This window comes from Phasianus colchicus, chromosome 4, assembly GCF_987193195.1.
Source record: "Phasianus colchicus chromosome 4, bPhaCol1.hap1.1, whole genome shotgun sequence".
Classification (NCBI taxonomy): domain Eukaryota; kingdom Metazoa; phylum Chordata; class Aves; order Galliformes; family Phasianidae; genus Phasianus; species Phasianus colchicus.
Window position 1 is genome coordinate 25,188,418 of NC_143439.1, and position 12,864 is coordinate 25,201,281.

Below are 12,864 nucleotides of genomic sequence, written 5' to 3' on the forward strand. Positions count from 1 at the left end.
GGCAGGTTTGACGTTCGCTGTTGTTGCTGGAAGTGGCGTCACCGCGGACGGACGCGCTGGAAGCGGAAGCTGCCGTTGTGCCGCGCGGCGGCAGATTCGGGTGTCAGAAGCGGGCGGGCGGCTCCGGCCGCGGAAAGCGTCGGGGGTGAGTGCCGACCCTCTGTAGGGCTTTCCTAGCCCAAAGCAGGTGGACGCTTCTGGCCAACCTGGTGTCATCCGCAAACTTACTGAGGGTGCACTCAGTGCCCTCATCCCAGTCGCCAATAAGGGTATTGGATGGGACAGGCCCCAGTACCAACCCCTGGGGAACATTGCTCCAGATTGGATGCCAGCTGGATTTAAGCCCGTTCACCACCACTCTCTGGGCCCAAACCTCCAGCCAGGCCTTAACACAGCAAAGAGTACAACTTACTCTTGTGTTATGGCAGATACTCAGAAGCAGATCTCAAGGATTTGAGAAATGCACTGAAGAAACATTATTTCCGTAACTTCGAATATTGTGTCTAACATGTTTTTGTTGGAGTTCTTGTTTGGTTTTTTTCCACCCTTTCTCTCCAACGTTTCAAAGTTGCTGAGCTTGGCGGTTTGCTAACAGACTTTCAGCTTGTTCAGAAGGCTAGGATGTAGGCTGTTTGTTGTCAGTTGTGATCTGGGGGCTGGGCTGTTATCCAGTCTGTGCTTTTAAAGTTTTGTGTTGGAGAAGAACTGATACTGTTTGCTTACAAACACGTGCTTGTAAGATACAGTAAACAGTGCTCACAGATGTCTGTGAATGTAATCTATTTTTGAAGGAGTATCAGCTTTATGCATTTCTTTTTATTTAGTTCTTCAATGACTTCTTTTTTTTTTTTTTCAACACAGTCTTCTCCTCCACTTGAGAATTTATTAATCGATTTGGCCAGAAAGTAACACTAAAAGTTTCCTGTACATCTTTATGCCTCTGACAAAGCTGATTTGGATGTTGATATATCGTGCATTATTGATTTTTTTTTTTTCTGTTTTTTCTTTCTTGCCGGATAGCTCTGCAAAGAAAGGGGCACCATTTTGTAGTAACATTATGCCACTAAATGAGTCTTCTATGAATGATAAATTAAAAAGCAGATTTTTTGACTTGTGTGTTACAATGCAGAGGTTAAAACTGGACCTCTTGGCTATAGTGCCAGTAAACTTCGACCTACCTTAAAGTACATAGGCTGCCTAGTTTGTTGCACCACTTCTGCCTGAACAATTTCAACTGGATTTAGTGGATTGTTTAATGGAGAAGCATTGTCTCCTTTGAGATATCAAATAAGCTTATTCAATCCTTTTTGTTTGGCTTAGCAGCCCTATATTCTTCATGTGCATACAGATACCTATCTTTAAAGATCTTTGATAGTTGATGGGATTAAGCATTTCTACTCAGCCCTGCTATGGGTGATATGAGGGAAAAAACTGGTATCAATTAGTATTGAGCCCTAGCTCTGTGCTGTTTTGTAATGTCAGAAATAGTCGCCTCTAGAAAAGAGAAATTTCAGTGATAATGATATGTATTGTAATTTTAATGTGCTTTTCTTTTTTTCTTTTCTTTTCTTTTTTCTTTTTTTTTTTTTTTTGGAACAGACAATATTATATTAAAATTACCTTGTAATCTGAAAGAGCAGTGTTTGGAAGAATGACAACAGGAGACCTAAAAGGATGTTTAAGAAAAATGGAACAAGGACTTCGCATGTTAAATTATCCAAGAGATGTGGATTATACAGTGTAAGAAACAGTGTTAATAAATTTATGCTAATACAGGATGACAGCAATATGTGTAAGCAATATACTTGCTTTGCATCCAGTGATGAGTAAGCAGAGAGGGTATGACTGTGTGAAGTTGGGATTTGATACACATGGAATGAAAAGTGAAATAATGCAGTTTTGCTAGTCTGAGCAATTTTCTTCCCCCCTTGTTTAATTTCTCTTTGTTTCTTTTTGTGAGTGCTGACAACACTTTCTTCAGGGATTTTCATCTTGTAAAGATGGAACAGCATGATGTTTAACAGTGAGCTTTTGGGCTTTAGACCTGACCATGTTGGGATCGTGTGGGAGGTCACAAAAAACATTGTTTCAGGTGTTTTACAGGTGACAATAGAGACTGCTGAATGAGATATGCATGGAAAGATGCTTGCAATCAAGGGAACCAGAGAAAAAACTCAAAAATGAAGGATAATATAATTCAGGTGTAACATGCTTGCTATATTGAGGATATGTAATTTTGAGTGTAATGTGTATGCTATGTTAACATTTCAAGTTAAATGTTTGCAATTGTGCAGTCTTTTATTCCCTTTTGCTATGTAAAGTACTTTTGTTTCTCAATAGGTTAGTGAAGGGTGATCCAGCTGCATTTTTACCCATAATTAGCTATTCCTTTACGTCGTTCTCAACTTACATAGCAGAACTTCTGGTGAAATGTGATGTGGAACTTACAGCAAAGAGTGACTTGCGCTTTATTGAAGCTATTTATAAGGTATCTGTCTTCACGTTCTTTAAAAAAGAGGCACAATTTTGTGTGTGACCTCATAAAAATACCTAATGAGAGTGAAAATTTTTGGCTGTGAATAAGAACTGTAATTTGGTTAACATTTAAGATCAGTAGTAACTAAGGATGTTCAAAGTCTTTAGCTTCCTCATTTTCAGAAAAATCTAAAGGAATTTCAATTTTTGGAACAGTCACAGAATCAGTAATGTATTTGCATTACGTATTAGGTGTGAGGAGTACTGAAATATTTGTTGAACATGTTATGTAGTCAGAAGTAGACACAGAGAAATCATAACCAGCAGAAGAAAAAAGTCAAAGCAACTTTCAATAATGATAATGAAAAAACAACTAAGATATTTTAAAATAATTTTATGTTCAAACTCCAATTTTTAACAGTTTATAAATTAATATCAAATCAAGTGCTTTGAACTGAATAAGTGCAGAATGAAAGAAAGACTGCAGAAGAATAAGAACCTGAGCATGTTATTTCTACAGTAGTTTTTAAAAATGATTTTCAAAGCAAACTTTTTTTTTTCCAGCTTCTTCGAGATCAATTTCACTATAAACCAATCCTAACTAAAGAGCAGTTTCTTCAGTTTGGTTTTGCAGAAAGAAAAATGCAGGTTGTTTGTGACATTATCAACTGCGTGGTGAAAAAACATAAGGAATTAAGTAGCCTGAATAAGGTACTGATCAAATGGTAACTTTACTGTGAGGGATGCTATTTTTGATGTAGTTTTGGTCCTCGAGGTAGAAGGTGAAGATCAGATTATTTTTTGTCAAAATAGGGGGGAAATTAGTATAAATTTTCTTGCTAAGATTCTTGAATGCTGTTGAGTGTATAAATGACATGAGCTGCCAGTGTATTGTAGTATAAACAAAATAAAATTACTAGAACTAAGATCAGTTAAATACTTGGTATCTTTATGGGTAAGTGGACTTTTCTGATTTTTAACACTGTGAATGTTTACGTAACTCAGACATTACAGGTAGATTTAAAAACAAAATCCTCTGTAGTATTTAAGTTCTGGTAACATTTAATTTAAATATGAACTTGATTTGTGTTTTGTTAGTATACATCTTATGTCTGATTATTTTTATTACTCACATTCGATGGTATTTTAATAAAATCTTGTCTTCATATTATATTTCAGTTGAGTTTAAAAGATCTTCAGAACTTCTTTGCTTTATTTCTAATTGTGCTTCTGAAAGTGACATACTTTTATCCTATTTGACATTCAAGCTTGCAAGTTCAGTGTTTGTGATCAACTTTCATACAGCATTGCGTAGGTGTTAAGAATATGTGTGTGGTATTCACTTTGAGATCTGTTTTCTCTGTTAATTTGGGATATAATTTATATATATTTATGTTGTATTTCAGAGTTTTAAATGCCTTTATGTGTGTGTTATGCAATTTTCTTGCCTGCCGACAGTGGTTCGAAGTAGTGTCTTCCTTTCCCTCCCAGAAAAATGTATCAGAATGAGTTTTTTTCTTCCTCTTTATTCTGAAGGTTAAATCCCAAACAAGAAAGAAATTCAGACCTTCAAAACGTGAAATATGGTCAAATTGTGGTAGTGTTCTTATTGATCTCAGTGGCAACACTCTGAATTCCAAACAGGTATGAAATAGTTTTTATGTTGTATATCTAAAAGTTAGTCTCACTTGTAGCAAGTCAGACTGTTTCTGGAATATGTGCTTTTGTGTAGGTTTTAACATTTGATCATGCTTGGTATGTTTTTCAAAATGTGGAAATAGTGGCTATTACAGAAACTATTCTTTTTTACTGAGTAGTTGATTGAGTCTTGGTAGCAATGATCTAATTCTGTTATCTGTTGAATTATACAAAAGAAAAAGGAGGAAGAGTAAACAAAATGAAGATATAATTGGAAAAATATTATATTTTTTGAGACAGAATTGTATTTGGCCTCTCATTATGCTGTTTTGAAAGCTAAATTTAAAATACTTCTTGCTTTTTTGCTGGAATCTGTTCAGCAAAGATTTCTTAATGTATCATTCCCTTTGCCTTCAGTTTTTTGAGAGTAATATTTGAGCTGATACATTATGTTTTTTTTGTGCTGTGGAGGAAACAGCTTTCCCCGTTTTTCCTGGTTAAAGTAATATCCTACAAAACTTTCTTTAGGACAAGGCTCAATAAAGCTTGATGATTTTCTTTAGCATGAAAATGCTGCCCTTAGCAGTGAGGAAAACTTCATAAAGAAAGCACTTGAAATCACTTTTCATCAGCCACGAACTGCCAGATTAGTGGAATTAAATGGGAATGTATGTGATTCCCTTGAAGAGAACGATTTCAGTGTCACTTCAAAACGTGCAGTGTCCTGACACTTGCAGATTACTACTAAACAAAACTACTAATTGTGGGTTCCTAATCATTAGATAATATATTTTGCTTTGTGAAATGTAGCGATGATAAGACTTGCTCCATCTGGAAAGAAGGGCAGAGATTGTCTTTTGTTCTCTCTGAAGAAAATATTCAAAGAAGGGGGGGAAACATGTTGATAACATGCAGTACTTTAGAAGTAGTGAAGGAAAAGAGATTTCCAAATTTCCCCACTAAGCTCATTTTTTCTGAAAGGTTGAGTGGTAACTTCATTGTTGAATCTATCCACGTGTATGTTATTGCATAGGAAACTAGAGAGTCCTAATCCACACTTTGAAATTTCACAATCCTAGCCAACGTTCTTGGTTTGTTGTTTTTTTTTTTTTAACAACAGGAAAGGCCATTGATTGTTTCAGCACTGTTTATAGATGCGAACCAGTATACTCAGTAAATATAGTAATTTGTGTGCATATTTATTTTGCAGATCTTCCATGTCTGTATGGCTTGCTTGTTTTTAAAATTTAAACTGCCTGTTGTGGGTTTCTATATTTTGCAGCCAGTTGGTATAAAACTTTTAAATTTAACAATTAAATGCTAGAATAATAGATATTTTGTGTCAGTTATCTGCCTGATGCATGTAAATATTCTTCTACTGAGAAACATCAGTGGGTTTTTACTTTTATTTTATTTTTTTTTTTTAAAGCAGGCTCAAAAGGTGCCTCTTGTAGTACGACACACAGGAGATGAAGTTAGGGATGACCTTCCTCTTGGGCCTGTTAATCCAACACCCCTTAATCCACCATCCCTTCCAGCAGAGGGCGGTAACGAAGAAGAATTGTACTTAGATGATGATGTTGTGGAAGAACAAGTAAGAATATTTAAGTTTTCCACGTGCATTCCTAACTTTTTTTTTTTTACAGGACCTTTCTTAAAGGAAGAGGTTTTGAAATAATAGCTGGATTCTCTTGAAATATAACTAGTATATATTCAGTGGTTAAAAATGTCAAATTGTATTGACCTTTCAAGTGCCAGTTCTGTTAACAGTTTCTGTAAAAGCTTGGTTCAATGAATAATTAGTTTATTGCAATTCTGAAATATATCTCTAATGTAGCATAATGTGCTTACTTAAATTGAGGAAAAATTGCATTTAATTTCATTGATCAAAGGATGAATTATATCTATGCCAGAATGAGAAAATGTGTTTTTATCCATGTTCTTAGGTCATAGAGAACAATTCTCAGATGGAGTTCCTAAGGAGTCAACTTGCTGATTGCCAGGAAAAGCTTCATAAGCTTGACTGGATGGAAGATAAGTTACGTGTTTTGGAAGAGAGGCTGAAAGGGAAGGTGATTATAGATGAGAAGGACTGGAATAATTTGTTGAGCAGAGTTTTGCTTCTTGAAACAGAACTGTTGCTGCAGTCCAAAAAGGTATATTAACATCAATTTTATTTCTATAATAAAAGCAGATATCAGAATAATAATTTTTTTTAGTGCTTCCCAGTTATTAGTAGGTGACAGGAGTATTGCCAAACACAGTGCTCTCAGCTTGCTTCTGTTTTTCATACCTCTTGATGCATGTCTTTCACTGTTCTTAATGGGATGATCTGAATGCCAGTGTTGTTTCAGGATTTGTTTTTTTCAATTTAATTGCTACGTTCTGTTGCTTTCTGATATTCTGTAGCAAACTACTTATTTGGAAACTGTTTCCAGCAGGTGTAGCTCAGTATATTTTCCAAAGTAATGACTGTGTGTGATTTTTTTTTATGACAATGATTTCATTGAGATAACTTTTACAGACTTAAAATTGTGCTGTCTTTGAAAGCTTACCGTATGTGAAGCGGAGAATTTCATTGTGATGGGGACACATTTAAGGCTCCTTTGTCCATGCTGTTTTGGATTTCTCATTCTGGGCTGCAAATGTTGTTTCAGTAGTATGGGATGGTACTTTTGCCACTGATACAGCCTAACTTACTTTTTAGTTTAATCAGTTGCTGTTATTTCCTTTGTGAGCTATAATGAAGTCTTAATCTTTCAGTAGTTATATATGTGGCATGTACAATGGAAAATAGAGGATTAATGGAGAAGTTGATTCTTACTTTAATCATGCACTTACTTTATGATTATCTTTTAAATATCTAATCTACTTGATGGCTCATCTCATTTTTGCTTGCTCTTACCTGTCTTATCTGTGATATGCATTGTATTTTTAAAAGTACGAAAGTATTCCAATTCTGATGTGGCTGTATTTGTCAGAGTTTATCAAGTATTTATTTTCATGCTGTTGATCTTTGCTAAGTAAACGCTATTTTATTTCATATATGACTGCATGTTTGTATTTTAAGATAGAGTGAATCATAACATCAGTTTTGTGATCATATGCTTAATTTCAAAATGTGTTTGCACGTGTATCCAAAGGATGCTGTCAGATTCTTTCCAGAAGTTGGAAACCCTTTTGAGAGGTGTGGGTTTTTGTTTTTTCTTCCCTGTAGTTGTAAGAATGTTGAATTGACTCATAACCTGGAGCTTAGAATGTTTTTCTGGCCCTGAAAATTTGAAGATATCACTAGTACTCATATAAAATACATGGGTTTTTTTAATTGCTTTTCTTGAAAGTTTTCTAGTTATGCCGAGTTTAGAAATGGGCAAATTTTCAGACTGACCATGGGATTCTTTGAGCTACATCCTTCAAAAATAATAGTGATTGACGTGATTTTTTTTTAAAACAGTCTTGGGTCAGTAATGGCTTATAGGATTTACCATTTGAAATCAATTTCTTGTGCTTAAGTGTTTTAATTTAATTATCACCTGACGTATGTCCAAGTGAGTCGGCCAATATTATGTTTTTTCTCCTCTGATCAGTTTCAAGGGCCTTTCAGCTACACTGCCAAACAGATTTGAGTCCTTTTCAGATGTATTTTCTTCAAGAGGTGATTACTACATGTGTGGTAGTGCGGAATGGCTTATTATTCAAACTAGGCTTTTTTTTTTTTAAAAAAAAAATCTATATATGTTTGGTTTTTATTACTTTGGTAACATTTACTGAAGTAGTTCAGAGGTCAGAAATACTATGGAATATTCACTGTGTAAGTACTTGACGTTAGTGTCATTCAAAAATTTACAGGAAATGAGTTTATTTCTGCAGTACCTGTTACTGTTAGAAGTTGTGGCAGAAACAAGTTTGAATTTAGTTTGTGTGTGGCATTGTTAGCACTTCTTTCAAAGCAAAAGAAGCTGAGTTTTAAAAAGAGTCTTTATTGCAAAAAAAAGTTAGTTTTAGACTTCTGATAACTGCCTGGAAATAATTGTTTGGGCCAGAGAATTGCTGCTGCTTTGTTTTTTTTGAAATTCCATCCAAGTAGTTCTTCATAGATACAGAAGCAATTTAGAGTTACTCCTTTCTTCAGGATTTTTTCAGGGAACATCTGGCGTCTAGCCAGCATAGCAGGAACACTGTTTTGCAGTGCTGCCACAAAGTAGCAGCAGCAGTGCATTTAGCTCAAGGAAAATCTGAGAGATTACCAAATCCCTTCAATGAAAGGAGTTGGGCAATAGCACTCAGTGCAGATATCTTTTTTTTTTTTTCCTTTTTCCCCCCTCCCTCCCTTCTCTTAGAGAAACACTCATAATTGCAGTCGTCCTTAGCTTTTTCACTCACAGCACCTACTATTTCTCCCTTATCTACTTACTTGGATATAATCCCCTGTTAAGTGATACAGTTACATATTCCAGTATATGAATTACTGTACTTTAGTGAAAGGTAGGATTTCAAACAATAGTTTGTTGGTTAATAAAGGCTGAATGTTGCTCAAGGGTTGTGGTTTTTTTTTTTTTTTTTTTTTTTTTTTTTTTAACTTTGAGGTAAGGAAATTGCATACATTTCTTAGTGGAATATCAGTTTTGTTTTCTTGTTTACAAACAGCCTTTTTGAAGCTAGATTGAGTGAAACTGAGAACTTTTCTAGAAACATCCCTCTCATTTAGGAGTCTGGAAAATTAGCCTTAGCTAGGCTTGACTTCTAAGCATTCAAGTGGAATTAATTTCAGTTCACCTGTAGGCTAATTCTTAAGACTAAAATGCTACATTTCTGGGTTTGGAAGGTGCAGTTTATTGAGGTTAACTGCAGCCTGAAACAAGATGTAGTTGTTAGCACAGGTCAGGAATATTATGGCTGTTCACTCTACTCATACCAAAGTTACAGAAACTATATTTGGACCTGCTTTTGACCCATTTTAGTAACAGCAATATTAATAAAGCCTCCATGGAATACATAGTCCTGTGAAAACACGTGTGGAATGTTTACGTAATTGGATTGTTGTAGAACAAGTATTCATGTTTAGTACTTTAGTATTCATTTGTTCAGTCAGAAGGTGTTTTTTATATATGGCTAAACTGCAGTAAACTTGTATTTCAGAGAGACTTATCTGCAGAGGTCAACAGCGTAAGTCATGATGAGTCCAGTATAATTCCCATCTCTCCTGGTGAGTGTTAATGACTTCTTTAATTAAAGTCATATGCTAAGTGCTTCTTGCTGACTTGATTAAAACAGTCTTCTTAAGTAGACAATCAATTGCAGTTCTAATTTAAATACATGCTTTAGATAAGAAATGAATCTAGTAGCAATTTCATGTTAGTAAATACAGACGCTAAATACATTACAGAAATATTTTTTTAAGCTTTAATACAAATACATAGCATGCTAATTAATTTACAAATAACACTTGACCAAAAGTCTCAGATGCTAACTTAATTAAGGTGTACAAAATACATTTGCTGCCACAGTTTATTGTATTTAAAATAGTGGCACATCTACATTGCTTACTTTTATAATAGAAGTTGGGGATAACTGAGGCAAAAACAAGTTCATAATCTGTGCTGAACATTCTCTATGGTTTTTCCCTCTTGAATCAGCAGTTATCCAACTTGCCTTTTTGCTGAACTTTCTTGTTTTGAAAAGCACAACAAAATCTTTCTTCAGTTTCTAGATGAATTTTGGTAATATACCAGACGTAAACGAAACAGCCTTAAATGGGAAAGAAAAAAAATTCCCAGCTGCCTTAGTAACTTTTTTTTCCCCTCAATGGCAGCTGCTTATCCCTTATGTTTCATCATTTATTAATATGACTCGTCTCCATGATGGCGGCTATTATTCCTACCACTGTTAATAAGGAGGATATTCTCATCTATTAGGCCTTTTGATCCAGTGTTGGACAGGAATTAGACAAGAAGTGAAGAACCTACTTCTTTTATCTGAGTAAACCAGATTCCATGTAAGTTAGGAAGGCCATTTCTTGATTATGTCAAGATTTATTTTTATTTTAAAGTCTCAGAAATTGCATCTTTATACAGACCTTAAGAAGTTTGCCATGTTTACTTCCCTTTGTGTGTTCAGTGATACATTACTGACATTTGAGGACTTCATACTTGGGAGATAGGATGGTGGATAGTCTTTTATAGGGAATTTTCATGTTTTCCTTTTTGTAGAATTCTTTTGACTTCATTATTCTAGCTTTTCAAAAGTTTGATCCAAGTCACTGTAAGCTTAATGATTATGCAGCCAGTTTTAATTGTATGTCTAAGGCTATCCAGTACTGAGTATGTTGGAGTTTTGTGGGTTTTTTTTTCATTTTTTGTTGTATCACTCTTCAAGAATCACTGCTGTACTGAAGGAACACTTTTAAATTTAAATTGATTAGAAATAATTTAATGTATTTTATGAATTACAAAATAGCTTAGCTGAACATGTTCCAAAGGCATAATCTGAAGATGCTTATATTATTTAAAATAAGGTCAGATGAACACTTTATGTACTAAACTATTTCTTTTCCTTGGCAATGGTATTCTGAATTTAAGAGTACTGAAGCCTTCCCATGTAAGAGATAACACCGTCTCTGCCAAATGGATGCCAAATCTAGTCCAGTGTGAGCAAGGCTAGGGAAACAGCAAGAAATTTTAAGCTGTGTGCTGACCTTATCTTTTCTGCTCCTTAAAAGTCAAGTTACTTAAAAACATGCTTGAAAAACAGATCACAATACTAACAGTGTAAGCCATCTGAAATTACTAAATCATACATTTAATAGTAATTAGAGTTTCTTAAGCATTGATTTCACTGTACTTATTTGAAAAAGGCAGCATTCTTAAGTGATCTTTTTGGTATTTGTCTTGTTTGTGTAATACCTAATATACTTCATTTTTTCTTGTCTTAAGAAATGAGAAAATTATTTTGGATCCTCACAAGTAGTTTTTTTTTTTTTTCCTTTCTAAACAATGCATTGTCTTCTGTTTTTATATATGGTAAATCAAGCTATTTGGTAGCAGACCTTGTATTAAGAGAGGAAAAAGGCAAAGATCACATAAAAATGAGCCTTTCTCCATAGATACAGAAAAGAAGGAGGAGATGACAGAGTGTCCTCGTCAGTCGTCTGGATACAGTTCATTATTATCCACAGACTCATCTCCTAAAGGCATGATAATTAATTCTCATGATCTGACAGAGATTTCAAAGGTAATTAAAACTGGCAAATGCTTCATTGATTTCCTTTCTGATGTCAAGAGAACAAGTAAGCATTAATATCAGTTGTATATGCTACTGGTGAAAAACAAGGAAATTATGCAAAGCTGTTCTAGATCTGTCTCTTAAAAAATCCTTTTGCTATGTTTTTGCTTAAAGTTGTATTCTCTATGAATTTTTCAGATTGAAAGTCCATCTGAAGAATGTCAGCTTTGAAGAGTTCACTAAACTTGTTGCTTTTAAATTGCAGGAGACAACAAGACAAAGAATGGAAAGGATAAGTAAAATGTAAGTAATGAGAAAGGGCAGCAGGAATTCATTTCCCAGGAGAGAGTTGTACTGGACTAAGACTTACAGAGAATGTACATATGTGTTCCAAACCTCAAAGGTCTCTACGTCAGGTGTGGCATTTCCTTATGGCTCCACTGGATAATAAATCCACCTACAGTTCTGTATTTGTGGGATGAGTCATTGTTTTGATTTCTAAAAAGCAATAGAAGCATTCTTAATAGTATCAACTAAAGACCAAAGGGTGTTTAGAATTCAGTTGACAAGGAGTAGCAATGTTATTTATCTTCTGATAGGAGTTCCCTAGATTGAGCAACTTTTCTTCCTGAAAAGTAGCTAATCTATTTTAACTCTGCTGTTTTATTATTTAAGAAAAAGAAAAACCAATTTCAGCCTAAGCATTACATTAAGGTGTGTTTAATGCTATTATTGCGAATTATAAGTAATTTTTTTTTGTAAGAAATACTTACATTACAATTGATTATTGTTAAGGAAAGAACAATGCATTTAATTCCTAGTCTATGAATGCCTGTCCTGAATAAATTATTGCCGTCTTTTGTGATTTAATCTTCTCTACTTTTGTGTGGGTTACTTCTCTGTGTGTGTACTTGAGGTTTTTTGATATTTGATAGACATTTTGTGTGCAAACCAATTGCAGAGGAAGAGGGGCATGGGAGGATGCTTAGTTTAATGCTATTAGTATTGTGGATCTATCTGAAGGTAAATAATTGATTTGCCTTTTAGTTTATTTTTATAAGTATATGTGACTCTGTAAACAATTTATTTTCAGAATTGAAGAAACCTCAGAATTGTTGAAAACCTCAAGTAACACCTCTGAAAAGGCCTGAAAGAATGGCTCTTCAGGCCGTTCTCTCTGATGTATGGATATAAAAATTAATATGTATGCTTGTACGACATTAAATTTTTAATATATCAAATTTATAATGGTCACTGTTTTTTATATTTTTTGAGTAAATATCTTTGAATGCATCTGTGTATTTATGATTTATTTTAAATTTATCTCACTGACTTTTACTTTGTAAAACTGTTGAAATAGTTTCTCCCTTTCTCATTTTGTAGAGCAAAGTCATCACAGCAGTGCATTTTTGTGTTGACATTTGTTAGCAGTGTGCTAAGTAGTGTGTTTTTTAAAGCATGGGCTTGAGGACCATGGTTTACATCCTGTTGGAAACACTCCAGCTGGTACTTACATATTGTACCCAAGAA

At 34.4% G+C, this 12,864-nt stretch overlaps 1 protein-coding gene across 2 annotated transcripts; it reads left to right on the forward strand.

The window, feature by feature from the left end:
• The first annotated feature begins 12 nt into the window (after positions 1 to 12).
• Positions 13 to 12,575, forward strand: CEP44 (centrosomal protein 44). 2 transcript variants are annotated; one of them, XM_031607413.2, is made up of 11 exons: positions 13 to 145; positions 1,600 to 1,740; positions 2,341 to 2,488; positions 3,040 to 3,186; positions 4,012 to 4,119; positions 5,543 to 5,707; positions 6,060 to 6,269; positions 9,253 to 9,319; positions 11,216 to 11,343; positions 11,600 to 11,637; positions 12,428 to 12,575. In XM_031607413.2, the coding sequence occupies exons 2-11, from the start codon at positions 1,652 to 1,654 to the stop codon at positions 12,483 to 12,485; spliced, it is 1,158 nt and encodes a 385-aa protein (XP_031463273.2). In that variant the 5' UTR covers positions 13 to 145; positions 1,600 to 1,651; the 3' UTR covers positions 12,486 to 12,575. The 2 variants fall into 2 exon arrangements, with proteins under 2 accessions (XP_031463273.2, XP_031463274.2); XM_031607414.2 differs by having other exon boundaries at positions 5,546 to 5,707.
• The last annotated feature ends 289 nt before the right edge of the window (positions 12,576 to 12,864 follow it).

Excerpts from the sequence above, each read along its gene's own strand:
- CEP44 (XM_031607413.2), top strand. The coding sequence starts at position 1,652 with ATGACAACAGGAGACCTAAAAGGATGTTTAAGAAAAATGGAACAAGGA. Across the intron at positions 1,741-2,340 it reads AGAGATGTGGATTATACAGT|GTTAGTGAAGGGTGATCCAG; the intron begins GTAAGAAACAGT and ends GTTTCTCAATAG. Across the intron at positions 2,489-3,039 it reads TTATTGAAGCTATTTATAAG|CTTCTTCGAGATCAATTTCA; the intron begins GTATCTGTCTTC and ends TTTTTTTTCCAG.